At 40.7% G+C, this 16,581-nt stretch overlaps 2 protein-coding genes across 2 annotated transcripts in view; both read right to left on the bottom strand.

Annotated features, from left to right (window-relative positions):
* The window catches only part of LOC119329017 (T-complex protein 1 subunit alpha-like), a 6,420-nt gene extending 1,211 nt beyond the window's left edge, over positions 1–5,209 (bottom strand). Inside the window, exons 1-15 of the mRNA XM_037602003.1 lie at positions 5,069–5,209; positions 4,904–4,968; positions 4,645–4,734; positions 4,470–4,556; positions 4,317–4,376; positions 4,145–4,195; positions 3,953–4,048; positions 3,552–3,617; positions 2,839–3,056; positions 2,516–2,612; positions 1,996–2,082; positions 1,505–1,639; positions 1,298–1,402; positions 677–805; positions 485–588 (exon numbers count right to left, since the gene is read on the bottom strand). Of these exons, the coding sequence (XP_037457900.1) occupies positions 485–588; positions 677–805; positions 1,298–1,402; positions 1,505–1,639; positions 1,996–2,082; positions 2,516–2,612; positions 2,839–3,056; positions 3,552–3,617; positions 3,953–4,048; positions 4,145–4,195; positions 4,317–4,376; positions 4,470–4,556; positions 4,645–4,734; positions 4,904–4,968; positions 5,069–5,141 (1,463 nt within the window). The 5' untranslated portion in view covers positions 5,142–5,209. The remainder of the gene's footprint in view (positions 1–484; positions 589–676; positions 806–1,297; positions 1,403–1,504; positions 1,640–1,995; positions 2,083–2,515; positions 2,613–2,838; positions 3,057–3,551; positions 3,618–3,952; positions 4,049–4,144; positions 4,196–4,316; positions 4,377–4,469; positions 4,557–4,644; positions 4,735–4,903; positions 4,969–5,068) is intronic.
* Positions 5,210–14,505: 9,296 nt separating this feature from the next.
* Positions 14,506–16,581, bottom strand: part of LOC119332948 (wall-associated receptor kinase 4-like) — a 4,156-nt gene continuing 2,080 nt past the window's right edge. The window contains exon 3 of the mRNA XM_037606026.1: positions 14,506–15,497. Within this exon, the coding sequence (XP_037461923.1) occupies positions 14,506–15,497 (992 nt within the window). The remainder of the gene's footprint in view (positions 15,498–16,581) is intronic.

The raw sequence follows: 16,581 nt of genomic DNA, 5'->3' as shown, positions 1-16,581 counted from the left end.
CCCCCAGCGGGCCCATTTGGGCCCTAGTGGCCACCCTACTTAGCCGCTCAGTCACTGTAACCCTAGTTCCCAATTGATCCCATTGCCACCGCGAGCACCATCACGCACGGCAGCACGAGCGCGCGACCCGCCGGTCACCGCCATGCATTCTCCTCTCCTCTATCTCTCTTCCTTCTCTCTCGTCTCAGGGCCGCGCGTGCCTACGTGTCACGAGCTCTGGCCGGGCTGGGTAACTTATCACCTCAAAATTTTGATTTGCTCGACTCAAATAGCTCGACTAGTCCACACTAGTCTGTCGACTGCTCGACTCGACCAAGTAGTGTACATGAGATTTGTAGTCGACACTCAAGTTGCAACTCGTAGACTAGTTTGTCAACTAGTCTCGACTAGTCCCTCAACTCGTAATCAGTGCTTCAAGGCCTATGTAACAGAGCGGAGCCATAATCCGCTCAGATCTTTAACAGAGATAAATAAGTCCAAGTACCTTGATAAGTGCTGCTTATCAGCATTTGTTTGAGCTTTATTATGATATGCCCTAAGTTGTGCAACAAGGTCAGTTGCATCTTTTGCGGCATTAACAGCGAGGACCTATCATCACACAGCCATACTCACATTAGTATATCATCATGTGGTTCAGTATGCAAGTATCATATGTACAAAATATAACTGATCAAACCTTCGGTATGATCAACAAAGATTCTGCAAATTCAGCAATCGCCAGCTGTTCCCTGGATCCAAGAGTTGTAGCAAGATTCTCCAGGTACACAGATAATGCAGCTTCTACAGCACCGCCCCCAGCAACTACCTGCATGACCAATATACATGTTAAATACACTACCTACAAGAAAACAACAGCTTACAGAACTACATTCACCGACCAGGAAAGAAGATCTAATGTTAGCATATTATGCAAAATGGCGAACGAGAGATGCAGATACTACGGAATAAAGTGCTACATTCAAATGATGGCTTTTAACTGTTCCTATTCTCCTTCAAGCATGAAAAAAGTTCTCAAGAACGGGTATTGCAGCTTTTGGAAACAAGGCCTCAAAGAAAATTACAAAAAAAAAAGATTGCACTAGTATGGATCGGCAACAAACATGATATAGAAAACAATCTTAAATATCAAAATTGGGAACGAGGAAGCAGCAGCTAAACTTTTAACTCAAAATCACACTTAGTAGCAAGAAAAATGGTAAACAAAGACAAAATAAGATTAATCTCACACACCACATAAATCATGACAACAGGGAACCAACAAGGCAACTACTAAAGCAACAGCAGAAGAAGGATTTACCGTATTGGATTCCAAAGTTCTCTTCACAATGCACAGTGCATCATGCAAAGACCGTTCAATCTCATCTAGCATGAAGTCATTTGCTCCTCTAAGTATAATGGAGACCTGCATAAAAGAAATGTAAGTGTGATGCCTCTAGCTTTGAAACTAATGCTTACATCATTAATCATAGTATAGCTAGCTCAACATTGGCATGAAGATACATACTGCACTTGTATTCTTTGTGCCTTTCACCAGAATTATTTCATCATCAGAAATCCTTTCCTCAACAACCTCACTGGCATGTCCAAGGAATGATGGATCAAATGTTTCTTCACCCTCCATGTCAGCAAAAGTAGTCACCTGTAGGCTCTTATTACTTTAGGGTACTGACAAGCAATTCATTTTGGCTTGAAAAAGTAATTATTTTCATTATTACTTGGGAATATCAATGATAGAAGTTGTTTTTTTATTAATATAAAGTCATACTGTAATACTCCCTCCATGTCATTTTGGGACAGAGGGAGTAGATTGGTAAGCTGCTACGCTGGAATAGCATATATTCGAAACAGAAAATCATCAAATAAATGTATTCCAGTATTGCAAATTTAGTAATATTTCAACAAAATCAAGTCATGAATGAGATTAAAGACTGTAAATTATGAAAATACTCCTTGATCATAACTATCTAACCGGCAATATGAAGAAATAAGGCATACCATTGTTGCACCTGTAGCCTTGGCAACATGGCGCAAGTCCTCCTTGCGGACACGTCTTACTGCAATTGCTCCAGCCTCAACAAAGTACTAAAATAATGTTTCAGCACATGAGATTTAGTTAGTCAACAGGAAGTGATATCCACATACACCACAACAGCCCAGTACATCTTTTCAAATTCATAACAACCAAATCATATGAAACGAACACTTCTGAGGACAAACACTTGAGACTGAGTACTATTGACAGGGAACGGAAGGTAGCAGTGATATGATGATAACTGTAGTATAAAAGATTCTGCCGTAAGGCTAAATTAACAAACATATGATGCTAACTGTAGCATAACAGATTGTGTTTGCACCACCTCAAAAGTACCAGCAGCTAAGAAGAATGTGAAATTCAGTACTAACGTGGACAAGTTCAACCAAATACGTAAATTGTCTGTGTTCTGGCAAACAGTATACAGAACTATATCAAGGATAGGAACAGCAATCTGACTCTACCTGAGGTATGAAAACGTACCTTCAATGACATATCATCAATTCCCTTGGTGGTAAATACAACATTAGCACCAGCCTTGAGAACTTTCTGAATTCGCTCCTTTGTTATGTCAGATTCTCTGCGGAAAGAAGCAAGGTGTTAGGTATATGATATTGGGTACCCTAAGATAGAAGATAAATTGATTGTGAATAGCGAAAAGCATGAAGACCTATCACAGGAAATGAGAAACAAACATGATAACTAAAGAGCACATTCATTGAAGATTAACTCTGGACATAACAAAAGGAAATATATAATGAGATACAAACTACTCCTCCGTCCCATAATATAAGAAATGTATATACCTCTCACGGATCTTCTCAAGTTCCCTTGGATCGGATACAAGGACTTGAACACCCATTTGCATTTTCGTCTTCTGAAGGTTGAAATCAAGACAAGCAATTCTAGCAGGGGTTACTCTGGTAGGCATTCCTTGAGCTGCACGGCCAGTGTTCAGCGCATAACCATTCAGCAGGTAACTTTCCTTGGCACTTTTACCATGAGCTTTCAAAATATTAATACTCTGCAGAACAAAAAACAACCATTTAGAAGCAAAATTGTAAGTGGCACAGATAACAATTCCCCTAACAATGTGTTGAACAAATCAAACATCATGTCCAGTACATAAGAAAAGAAGGCATTACAATATTAATACAGGAGAAAAATTTTAAGTAGCAGTAGAATTGATTATATTAATATCATGTAAAAGACAGCCCAACATTAAGGTAGATGTAAGATTACTACACACTAGCACAATGAGTATCAAGATGTCCAATACACCCAGCAGGAAAAGACCAATGGTGCATAAAGCAAAACAACAGCACAAACTGGTAGAATAAAAAATTTGCCTAAAGAGTCCACACAAGGGTGTAAAACTTATATCTACATTCAGAGAGAAGGTAACCAGCAACTTAAATCTACAATTGCAATAGCAAAATTGACATGCCTTGACATATAGCAATTACGAATACAAAATTTTGATTTGATGTAGTATTGTAACCAAATGCACTTTGCTTACCTTGATTGGATACTTCACTTCTCCCTTGGAGTTTGTAGTCTTCACAGCTTGAACTGCTTCTACAACCTAAGAAACCACTGCCATGTCAATTAAATATCACATTGTTTTAGCCAAAACTAATGGAAAGACAACGGAACACATAACATTTGGTTCCAAATATGAGAAACTTGTCAGATAGACACCATAACATGGCAGCATTATCAAAATAAATAATAGACCGGCCAGCTGTAAATGCATGCATGGACTAAATAACTATTTGCGGTTCAACAAATGCCACCAAAATCAAATATATGACAACTATACCACCAGATTTCACTATTTCCGAGCTCCACTGTGCACAGATGTGTAAAAAAGAATGCATGATTAAGAAACCAGAAGTACACATGACCATAGGAACTTACCAGATTTGCAAAGAAATTACCATCCGTGGTAATCAGTTTCGAGGACATGCTAGTTTTAGCACAGTTAATAAGGGAGTCTTTTCCAAGTCTATCCACCTAAAAGTGTAGACGAATATTCATGTTAGCATGAGAGTGGGCATGGAATGGAACAGAGTTGTACTACAATTTGTTCTGCATAGAGTATTCCTTTACCTTGACAGACAGCTTTTCCTCAACATACTTGCAAGCTTCACGCATAGCAAGCTGGTAAGAGTATGAAGGTAGAAGGTAAGTATTAGTAATGTAAGACATTACATGTTTTCTCCAAAATGTTCAGTCAGAATGGAAGGGATACTGCTACAAACATATAATTATATAAGCTTACCCTGTAGCCACTAATAATAGAGGTCGGGTGAATCTTATTCCTCACAAGTTCATTGGCTCTCTGGCAAAAAGAAACAGAACAGCATGTGTGAGCACAAATAGCAGGGAAACTCATGAGACAAGAAAAAATTGCCACTAAAGCTCTTTCCATCACCTTGAGCAACTCTGCAGCAATGATGACGACAGAGGTAGTCCCATCTCCAACCTCCCGGTCCTGGAGCTCGGCCAGCTCCACGAGAACCTACAGACAAATGGAACCACAGCAAAATGTAAGACAAGGCAACGGTTCACACAAGACAAGGTCAGCTATGGCTGCCAGGCATCATTACCTTGGCGGCCGGATGCTCGACCTCCAGCATCCTCAAAATGGTGGCCCCGTCGTTGGTGATCGTGACATCACCAATATCATCCACCAGCATCTGCAGGTCGCATACGCTAACTTAGCAGATTGTAAGAAGGTGTTTCTAATACTTATAGGGGATCCAACACCTATCTATCTATTTCACTGATCCTGACGACGCAACTACCGTACTTGACTAGTTGAGTAACAGGGCGTCGATTACAGAGTGGGAGGGGAGGGGAGGATACCTTGTCGAGCCCGACGGGGCCGAGCGACGACTTGACGATGTTGGCCACCGCCTGGCACGCCGACACTGCAGCCAGATGAGATTGAACGGCAAATCAAACCTAGATCTCGCAGCACGCCACGCGATCCCGCGGCGCGAAAAGCGGGAGTGGGGAGGGGGGCGTTACCGTTCTGGGTGCGGACGTCCTGGCCGGACTGGCGCTCGCCCATGATGTCGGGGACCTGGGCGGTGATCGCCATGGCGGCGGCGGCGGGGAGGGCGCAGTGGGACTGGAGAGTTCGAGAGGAGGGAGGGAGGAGCTCTCAGCGCTCGAGGGAATGGGGTGGCTTCGGTGCGGAGGGCGCTATTTATGGGCCGTCGTCGGCCCGTGGGCAGGCATTCCGTTCGCGGCCCGTGTTCGCGGGCACATGTGGTTCTTCGGCCTAGGCTAGGATTAGGAAGGGGTGCGCGGCCACTTTTTCCTCCTATCCTTTTTTCCGATTGTTTTCCTCCTACCTAGTTCTTCTCAACGTACCCTTCAAAAAAAAAAAGTTCTTCTCAACGTAGCGGTATGAGAAAGATAAAGCATGCAATCTAAACGCCTCGACCACGTTCTGTATCCTCGGGCCCCTCTTTCGTGGTGGGCGAACGGCGAGGCTGCTTGGGCAGCTTGGTGTCCGGAGCTCCGGGAGCGGCGGCTGGAGTTCAGGCAGTGGCTGATGTGGCGGTTGGTCCTCGCGTGTTGGTCGGGTGCAGGGACGCCGGGTGTCTAGCTCGGAAGTGATGGGCAGCTCCTGTAGTGCTGCTTGGGGACGCCAGATCGGGCTGGGTGTTGGATCTGGCTCTCGGTGGCGGCTGGCTCATGTGTGGACGCCAGATCGGGTTGGTGGCCGGATCTGGCTCCTGCGGTGGCGCCTGGCTCCCTGACTCTGTCCGTAGGCGGCGGCGGTGGTGCAGTCCCGTTCCGTGGTTGCCGGAAGGTTGGGTCTTGGCGGACTGCAGGGCACTGTGGTGGTGCTGGCAGAAGCGGGAGTGCTCGGCGCGATGTTGATGGCCGTTCCGGCTTACTGTCGGTTTGTGTGACGATGGAGCTGATGGAGCTTCATCTGTGAGGTGTTGCGGCAGTGGCGGAGTGAACCGGCATGGACGGTGTGCCTTTCTTTGGTGTGATGGGATGTAGGTATGCGACAATTCAGACAAAAGTCTTTGCTCTTCTTTGGTCGATGCCGGCGATGACAGCGCCCGTGGGTGTCGCTCCCCTCCATAGAAGCATCGCCGTGGTATGCCGGCACCTCTCTCTCTCTTCCACTTGGTTGGTTGTCTTCAGGCAAAAGCCTAGGTTCGGATCCAGATCGATGATGGCGGTGTCTTCAATGTCATTCTTCTCTTGGAAGCATTACTTTTGAGACATCGGCTTGGAGATTCTATGTTGTGCTCCTTTGGTGCTCATCGCTGTTCTAAGTTGTTCGTTAGGGACGCTATGTACACCGTCACGGGTGAATCCAAGATAGCGACTTTGTTGAGGTTGTCTGAGTTCCTCCATCTGCCTGCCACCTCTTTTAGGCAATCAATGGTGGTTGGGTGCGTCGACAGATATAGTCGTTTGGAGTTGTTGCTCTTTGAAAGTGATCGATGTTGGTTGAGACGCGGCTTTATGACTCAGTTTAGGACAGACTCTTTTGCGTTGGAGTTGTATTATGTCTGTTTTGTGTTAGACTGGTGTTTGCTACTCACCCCCAGGCTGTGGTGGGAAATTGTCTGGATTTCTTGTAATTTACCCTTCACCTTCTATAAAACTAAGGCACACAATTCGCGTGCTCTAAAAAAAAGATAAAACATATTACGCTCTCAACGCCTTCCCAGTTCTTCATTTTTTTTCCTCCTTCTTGTTTCCGCTTTCCCCACTCCTCTTGTTGTTCCTATTGGATTTTAAAATTTTAGGATGTGTCTAGGGCACATCTAGATGTGCTCTAGTTATTGCACATCTAAGTGAGTGATCAAGCATAAAGAGGAAAAGAAAAAAGAAAAGAAAATATCCACACGAATGTCAACATAAAATCAATGACATAGGACTTAGATGTGCAATACTTATTGCACATCTAGATGTGCTTTAGCAAAACTGAAAATTTTATTAATAAAATCTAAATAACTTCCAAAAAGATCGGAACAAACTTTATAAGAAAATCCTCAACTTTCAGAAAATTCAATCAAACTTTAAAAAAATTCCTTCATTTTCAGAAAAATTGAAATAACTTACAAAAACGCCCTTAACGTACTTCAATTTCAGAACAAAATTGTTAGAAAAAATCTAGAACTTTCACACAACTTCTCAGTATTGGTGTATGACTAGTATTTGTGGCGCTGCGGTAATTAATTTTGTCACTGGTGGGTGATACGTCTCCAACGTATCTATATTATGAAGTATTCATGCTATTATATTATCCATCTTAGATGTTTTATATGCATATATATGCTATTTTATATGATTTTTGGGACTAACCTATTAACCCAGAGCCTAGTGCCAGTTCCTGTTTTTTCCTTGTTTTTGAGTTTTACAGAAAAGGAATATCAAACGGAGTCCAATTGACGTGCCAATTTTGACGATTTTTTATGGACCAAAAGAAAACTCCAGAGTAAAAGAGTTGGGCCAGGAGAGTCCCGAGGCGTCCACGAGGGTGGGGGGCACCCCCCCCCCCAGGCGCGTGGGCCTACATCGTGGACACCTCGGGCACCTCCTTGACGTGAGACCGATGCCAAAAATTCCTATAGATACAGAAACCTCGGAAAATTAACCTAGATCGGAAGTTCCGCCGCCGCAAGCCTCTGTAGCCACGAGAAATCAATCTAGGCCCTCTCTGGCCCCCTGCCGGAGGGGGCCATCATCACCGGTGGCCATGGAGGAGTATCCCGGAGAGGCCATCATCACCATGGAGGCCAAGGACCAGAGGGAGAACCTTTTCCCATCTAGGGGGGAGGCCATGGAGGAGGAAGCACAAGGGGGAGAACCTCTCCTCCTCTCTTCCGGTGGCGTCGGAGTGCCATCGGGAGGGGAATCATCGCCACGGTGATCGTCTTCATCAACATCACCATCATCATCATCATCCTCATCTCTTTTACGCGGTCCACTCTCCCGCACCCTGCTGTAATCCCCACTTGAACATGGTGCTTTATGCCACATATTATGATCCAATGATGTGTTGCCATCCTATGATGTTTTGAGTAGATATCTTTTGTCTTTGGGTTGACTGATGATCTAGATTGGTATGAGTTGTATGTTTTACTTTGATGCTGTCCTATGGTGCCCTCCGTGTCGCGCAAGCATGAGGGGTTCCCGCTGTAGGGTGTTGCAATACGTTTATGATTCGCTTATAGTGGGTTGCGTGAGTGATTGAAACACAAACCCGAGTAAAGGGGTTGTTGCGTATGGGATAAAAGAGGACTTGATGCTTTAATGCTATGGTTGGGTTTTACCTTAATGATCTTTAATAGTTGCGGATGCTTGCTAGAGTTCCAATCATAAGTGCATATGATCCAAGTAGAGAAAGTATGTTAGTTTATGCATCTCCCTCATATGAAACTGCAATAGTGATTACCGGTCTTGTTAACAATTGCCTAGGACAATTCCGCACACCGATCCACCATTATTCCACACTCGCTATTTATAATATTTAGTAATATATTCTAACTTTATGATAACAACACCTACTTTTATATTTTAGCTCTCCGATATCATACAAAGTTATCCTCTCCATACCCACAACATAGTTTTATTTCTTGTTTCTACTTGGAAGCAAACGTTCGGTGTACGTAGAGTCATATCAGCGGCAGATAGGGCTTGAGAGAATATTGCTACCTTTAGCTCCTCGTGGGTTCGACACTCCATACTTACCACTTCCACCTTTGGAAATTGCTATGATGATTCCCTGCACTTGGGGATTATCAGTGAGTTTGACCTTGGTGGAGTTGGTGCGTCTATCATCCCCACTAGTTAATGAAGGTTCCAAAAATCCACGCCTGTAGTCTTCCACGCCCCATACATTCGTGGCGTTGGTTGTTGGATTTCCTGACATGCATTCTTGCTGCACCGCCACTACTAACCGGCACAAACAATTTTAAACGCTAATGTGGTCATGAAATCTAGTGTGAAACCAAATAGGTTTCGAGTCCATACTCTCCCTATTGCACTATAAATAGCAGGGTAGGTTGTTTGACAAGATCAAACTCTCTCCCTAATCTTTTTCTCCCACGGAAGCTCCAACCACTAGAAGAAGTTTGTCCGAGAACGAGCGATGGCAGCAAACAACAGCGTCGTTCGTGTGGTGCCAGGCTTCGTCCCCAACTCCTCCTGGGTTCAAGATAAGACGAAGAAAGTTATAGCAAATCATCATGATGGTTTATGATGGAAAAACACGTCACGGGCAATGCCAGCAGTTTGAGTGAGAACGATCGAAGGGTTGGCTTGTAGAGTTAACTGATAGGGAGCACCTAGTTTTTTTCCTTGAGCGCAATGACAAGGAGGATCTTGGAGTGGCGAGGTCGACAAGGGGTGCCTATTGCAGACGATGTAACAAGCACCCATGGAGAGCGCCGGTCTTGGGTGTGTTCAAGAGACAAGGCAAGTCAATTTATGCACCCAATATGTGCTTATGACACATGTTTCTCCTTGCTCTATCTCCTCTTTACTTCCCTAGTCGTGTTAAAGTTCACGCAGCTACGCAAATTTGTGACATCACAATCGATTTGTAATACTTGTGCTCATCCATCCATAGGCGGCCCCAGTTTGGACCAAACTAAGACAATGATGACATAGAGTGGTGGCTAGCGATCACAACAGAGGAAGCGAAGACGGAGGTTCCACAGTATAGGAGGGTTAAGATTAGGGGTGTGGAGGATTTTCGCCAGCGGAGAAGATCACACAAGCACAATGGGGTTAGAGAGATGGCCAGGCGGTCTAGAGGTGGTGGTTGTTGGTGAGAAGATCACCCAAGCACAAGGGGTTAGAGAGATGGCTAGGCGGTCTAGAGGTGGTGGTTGTTGGGTGAGGAAAGTCACTGTACCTTCACTTTTTTCATGGATGAGACACAAATTGCCGGTAAATTTTTATCATAGACGATCAAAAGCATCAGCCACTACCTCACCGTGATGCCTCCTTTGAAGTTTGAACATGACTCCCTTGATGGTATATGCATACCCATTGCCGGTGGTGTGTCCCTCTACTTCTTATCTTGTAAAACGCGTCGAATAGGCACCAAAACGCCTAGTCAGGCCTAACTTATTTTTCTGTCTAGCCATTTTTGTTTTTTCTTTATCGGTCTCTTCTAGTTTTATAGTATCTTTTAGTTTTTTACTTCTTCAGCTTTGATTCGGTTTTCACTTTATATTTTGTTTCTTTTCTTCCTTCCATCTCATAATTCTTTTTTTCTTTTATCCAAATTATTCATTAGATTTTCTACTTCTTTGATGTATCCAAAAATACATGACAATGAATATAAATTCGAGTTTACTTGAACTTTTCAAACATGTGATGAGTATTTTATTTCACACACAAATATTTTCTTCCAATTTTAATAAATTTATCTTAAAAGTAAATAACCCCTTTCATACATGAATATAATATTTTATGTAGATGAATTTTTCTAAAATATGTGATGAACATTTATTTCTTACACATGAAGATTGTCATCAAAACCTATAAACATTTAAAATACATGAATATACAATTTTATACTTGAACAATTTTTATACGTGATGACATTTTATTCATACATATGAACAATTTTATTTGCGTACATAAATCTCTTTCATTTTCCACTATAATTTTCCATTTTTCAAACTGCTATTTAGGACATTATATTTTTTCCATTTCTCTATATTACTGCACACCCTAATCTCGTCAATGCCTGCATGTTCTTCTCCATACACAAGTAAACTAGATAAAGCCCGAGAGCATAACATAAACTGGTAAGGTGCGAGTGGGACTCCCTCTGGTGAGGGTAAACTCTTTAGTTTCTTTGGAATTGTGTCAAACAATATTTCACTCAAGAAAATAGAAAGGCATTCTGAAGTTGGCAGTCATGTGTTTTTGAATTTACAGCCCTCAATCTTCAGTTGTCTAGAGAGCTAATCACAAATTATCCTTCAAGTACCGTGGGGCATATTTGGTTGCTAGAAAGATTGGAGAGTTAGCATATCATCTGGATTTACCTATTTCCCGCACAATCCATCCAGTTTTCCATGTCTTTCAGCTTAAGCAATGTATAGCTCCTCCTTCCCGTGATGCCCTTCTTTAAGTTCTTGTACAGAATATGCAGCTCCAAGTCTATCAACTTGGTTATCTTATCATTCCACAAGTACTCGTTCAATGGAGTGACACTGATGCTATGACTGCTACCTGGGAATAGCTCGACTCTCTTCGACATCAGTTTCCTCTATCTGTGGGGGCAAGCAGGTACCGAATGAGGGGGATTGTCAAGGGAACTAGCTCCATCTAGGATTCAAATGGCTTCAAGGCTAGAATTGGGTTTAATGACCTTGTAAAAGTATAACGATATAAATAACTAGCTACTAGCTTTGGTTTAACTTGGCAATGGAGGGCTTGCATGTGCATGATGATGTGAATAGCTTGCATGTGGTGGAAAAGTGGAAGGGTTGCATGCGCTTGACGATGTGGAGGGCTTGCATGTGGTGGAAAATTGAAAGTGAAAAATGAAATGGTTGCACGTGCTTGGTGATGTGGATATCTTGCATGTGTATTTAAATGGGATCACCTACTTAGATATATATGATTCAAATTTCCAAGCTAGATCGACCAAATTCCTTTGTATTTGCAATTTCTGGGGAGAATCAAGTGTGTTGATGACACTCCGCATGGCAGATCTAGGCAGTGGCACAGTGGCTATCACTCTTGCCTCGAACTCGCTAGGTTGGGTGCTTCTCGTTGCATCAGGAGGCCGTCATTGTCATGGATGGCATCTTTCTTTTTTTGCTTCCGTTCGACTTGTTTGTCGAGTGTTTGCACTTGGCAATTGAAAAAAAGATCTCGGTAAACTTTTGCCTAGTGCCGAGAAAAAGAACTCGACAAACCTGCCTTTGCGGGTAGGAGTCCAGCCAGGGAGCTCCCATAGGTCGCTTATTGCGGCAAGTAGTCGCTGTTTTGCATAGGAGGCGGGTCACCTGGGACGGCCCATTCGCTTTACTTCGCGGGATGATAATTTCGTGAAAATAAGAAGCGTTCGGGAATCGAACCCGTGACGTGCAACAGCTTGCGATGCGCTACCTACCGCCACACGCGACCTATTGCAAAAGATCTGCAGCGCAAATTTAAAAGAAACTACCAACAGCAGCAAAAGTTAAAAACCATATTGCGAAATTCTAGAAAAGATGTTGACTAAGGATCAAACTCAATACCTCACGCCCGAGAACCACGTCGATAACCACTGTATTAACTAAAGTTATGTGTCTAACAGGGGCAGCCATATGCATATGATCTATTATACGCGGCAGATTAAAACTTTTTAAGAAAATTCAAACGTAATTTAGAAAAAGGAAAAACCTTTTGAAATGCAAACATTATTTGGGAATATAAAATTGAATATGAGAACATTTTTCGAAATTATGAACTACTTCTTGTAAACGCAAACGTTTTTTGAAAAAATAACAAAATTCAAAGAGTGAACTTTTTCACAATTACAAACTATTTTTTACAAAACTCGAGCATTTTTGAATTTGCAAATTAATTTTCCAAACGTGAACATTTTTCTAATTTGTGATTTTTTTATTAAACTGTAGATTTTTTTGAATATGTGACAAATTTTGAAAACAGGAACATTTGTTGAAATCTGCAGAGATTTTTTTATTTGTGATCAAAATCTAAACATGCGAACATTTTTGAATTTGTAAAAAAAAGAAACAAGAATATTTTTGAATATGTGAACAAATTTTGAAAGATTTTTCTTAATTTTTGAACAAAAATTAATAAACAGGATTATTTTTTGAAATTCCCAAACAATTTCCAATTTGTGAACAAAATTTAATCATGTGAATATTTTTTGAATTTGTGAACAAATATTGGAAATGGGGATTTTTTTTGAAAAATTGTTTTTTTCGTTTTTGAACAAAATTTAAATATGAACATTTTTCGAATTTATGAATAAAATTTTAAAATCATGAACATATTCTGAATTTTTAGAACAAATTTCAAACTTGAAAAATTGTTGAATACGTGAACAAAAATTTGAAACAAGAATATTTTTTGAATTTGTGAACAAGTTTTCAAAATAGCAACAATTTTTAAAATCCCAGTCATAATTTCAAAAGTTTTGAGCAATTTGAGCAAGAAAGTTCCGAAGAATTTTTGAAAAATATTCTAACAAGTTCTGAAAACAAAAACATTTCTTAGAATTCCTGAATATTTTCTTAAAAATGCAAACATTTTTTGAATTTATGAACAATTTTTTAAGACACTACCATTTTTAAAAACATTGAACTTTTTTAAAAGAACGAGCATTTTTTAAGTTTCTGAATAATTTTCAAAACATGGACTCTTATAAAAAGAAAAAAACTTGGAAAATAAAAAGGAAACGAAAAAGAAGAAAGAAACAGCAACAGGAAAAGAAAGGAAAAAAGAAAGAGGAAAATATAGAGAAAAACAAAAAAACAAAAAACTAAAAACTTAATATTAAGTAGGAAAACTGGTCTAGGTAAGTTTCTAGAAGGTTCTCAAAACTAGAAAAACCCGACTGGGAAACTCTAGAAGGTTCCCAAAACCGGAAAACGCTGCAACACGTTAATGGGCCCGTCCCAGGTGATCGCTCGATAGCCAGGTCTCTGTGTGAAAGGTTGACTCTTTGACACAACGCGCGTCCATAGGTAAAATCCGTCCAGCCAAGTCGCCTTTGCTGAGTGCTCCGCGTGTTTTGACCATTGTTGAGTGTGCCCCTGCACTAGGCAAAATCGCTAATTCATGTAGTGTATGTTGATGTTCGATAGAGAATAAGCAAGTTACACATAAGTGGATCGTGTGGCATATAAAAAAATGTTTTGCTAGTTAAATCGAAGACCTAAATATCTGTCCACAACTTATAAACCCGTTTGGAGTAGTACCATATCTTTTTAGCTAACTGATTATACTGTTAATAGTGGTAACACGGTGTTGCTTTCCTAGTCAGTTGTCAAGGACATGGAGGGCATGCGGTCGCAATTTCTACCAGTCCTAAACCTACATAAAATGCTCCCAAAAAAGTGCATTATGAGTTCTCATTCTAATTAATAATGGGTCAATGGGCAACAATTCTGAGATGGGTATGGGGCAACTTTTATTATACTGATAATGATCAAGAAGTATTATTTCATAAGCCATAATATAGAATTCCGTAAGAACAATGCCTATCCGTTAAGAACAAACAAACTCCGGTTCCACAATGACAAATGAATTTGATTGATCAACATATGTTTGCACACTGAAAACACAATATTACTCAATGAATCCATACATTACAATTTCCTTATTTACGAAGCAAATAAAATAAGTATGCCCACGTTGATAATGTCTGTCCATGGGATGATATGTTGTGAGAGGAAAATACAATAAATAGGTTTGCACACTTAAAAACACAATATTACTCATTAAATTAACGTGATATGAGATTGATAAATTGCGAGAATGCGCTCAGCTACCTCTACCATTGATGGCCTTTGATTCACATCATCTTCAAGACATTGTATAGCGATCCCTGCAAGATTGCCAAGAAGCTCCAAATCTCTCGGCCTTGTAAATGCGTTATCAAACAACGCAGCAACTCTATTTTCTTTGTGGGCTGCAAGGAAATTGTCTACTAATCCACTACCATCTGAATGTGTAGCCTGTTGCCTACTAATAAGTTCCAGTATCACAACTCCAAAACTGTAGACATCACTTTTTTCAGTCAGTAGGCCCGACCGTAGGTACTCTGGATCCATATAACTCCTGTCACCAATGACTGTATTTGTGTGTTGTCTATCTCTCACAATCAACCTCGATATGCCAAAATCTGAAATCTTTGGCATAAAGTCATCATCCAAGAGTATATTTGCTGGTTTGACATCACCATGTAAGATTCTAGCATGGGCTTTTGAGTGCATATAAGCTAGAGCATCTGCTACCTCAGCAGCAATGCGTAAACGCACATCCAAGTCAAGAGGTGCAACATTGTTATTATGAAGAATGTCATCAAGACTACCTCTGGAAAGAAACTCATATACTAGCATTGGGATATCAACTTCTAGGCAACAACCGATGAGCCTGACTATGTTCTTGTGGATTACTTGAGATTGGATGATGACTTCATTAGCAAATTGATTGTTTTCCAACACACTACCACTAATTGGCTTCTTCACTGCAACTAGCCCAATATCAAGCAGCCTACCCTTGTAAACTTCACCAAAGCCACCTTTTCCAATAAAATTTCTACTCTTTAGAATTGGTTTGAGTTCCTCCTTCTTGAAAAGTTTTATGATTTTTGCCTTCTGTAAGGTAGGCCCGCCATTCTTTTCATAGAATTCTCTCATCTTTATTTTCTCTTTGCGAAGAAGAAGAATAAGTGTCACAATTGAAATGAAAGAAATCCCCCCTATTGCACCTGCATGTGTAAATCAAACAAGCTTAATTCCGTATTTCAAATCCTATGATTGACATACTTTCAAAATTTTAACCTCCTTATGTAAGAACTATTGCTATGTGTTTATATTCTTAAAGAACAAAAGGTACACTTATGTAAGAACTGAAAACCGAAGAATGAACCATGGCATAATAATTGGAATAGGTAAGTTTCTTCACATGCTAACATGTAAAAGACCAAGTAGGAGCGTGGCAATGTTCACACCATACAATGAACTTCCAAGTGATTTAATCAAGTATTCTTTCAGAAGCTTTTAGCGTATCATATTATCAATGCTAACTTCTTGGTCCCGCATTTAATTCTCGTCATAGCTTGGTTTATCCAAGTTCCGTCTCCTCTTGTTGAACATGCTTAGACACTATGTTGTGGCCCATGTTGTTCTATATTCATTAGCTGCTTTACTTGACATTTCATGTAGCATAAATCCGATCTTGTTCATCACCGTGGATAATGTTCAAGCTTTGAATTAGGGAAATAGTTGCATGGGTTCATTGTCATTTTCATTCTCCCCTATATTATACATTTGTAGTTAACATGTCTTTTCCTTGGTAAACACATTGTGAAATGATGATAGGTTGGGGTAAAATGCATAACCATAGTAGAAATCGAGTCAAATGCATCATTGCAAAAAATAGTGCTAATTGAACTGTATAACAAGATTAGCTTAATGGGATAACTTAAAGATATGTCCGACAAATTGTACGTGGGGTAACAATGTGGGAGAACCATTTAACACCTTTGCCTATTTAAACCTTTATCACTACTCTATACTTGGGTATAAGTCTCGTGGGTATTGTAAGTATGTAGCCTCGATAAATTTTGTATTGCGACTTTCAATATAAGGTGGGATGCCCCTTTTGATCTTAAAAAAGATATGATTAAGTTCATGTTTAATTAAATCGGTGTATGTTCAAGTTATAAGTGGTTTTTGTGCAAAGCTTGCACTCAAAGATTTGGCATATATGGAATTCTTCCAGCTTTCATGAGACTTGCACCCATTTGTTTTTATTTCCTATCTAGTTATGTTCATATGCACACTTTTCAT

This window comes from Triticum dicoccoides, chromosome 7A (genome assembly GCF_002162155.2).
Source record: "Triticum dicoccoides isolate Atlit2015 ecotype Zavitan chromosome 7A, WEW_v2.0, whole genome shotgun sequence".
In the NCBI taxonomy this organism is placed as follows: domain Eukaryota; kingdom Viridiplantae; phylum Streptophyta; class Magnoliopsida; order Poales; family Poaceae; genus Triticum; species Triticum dicoccoides.
This window is presented reverse-complemented; position numbering and strand designations above follow the sequence as displayed.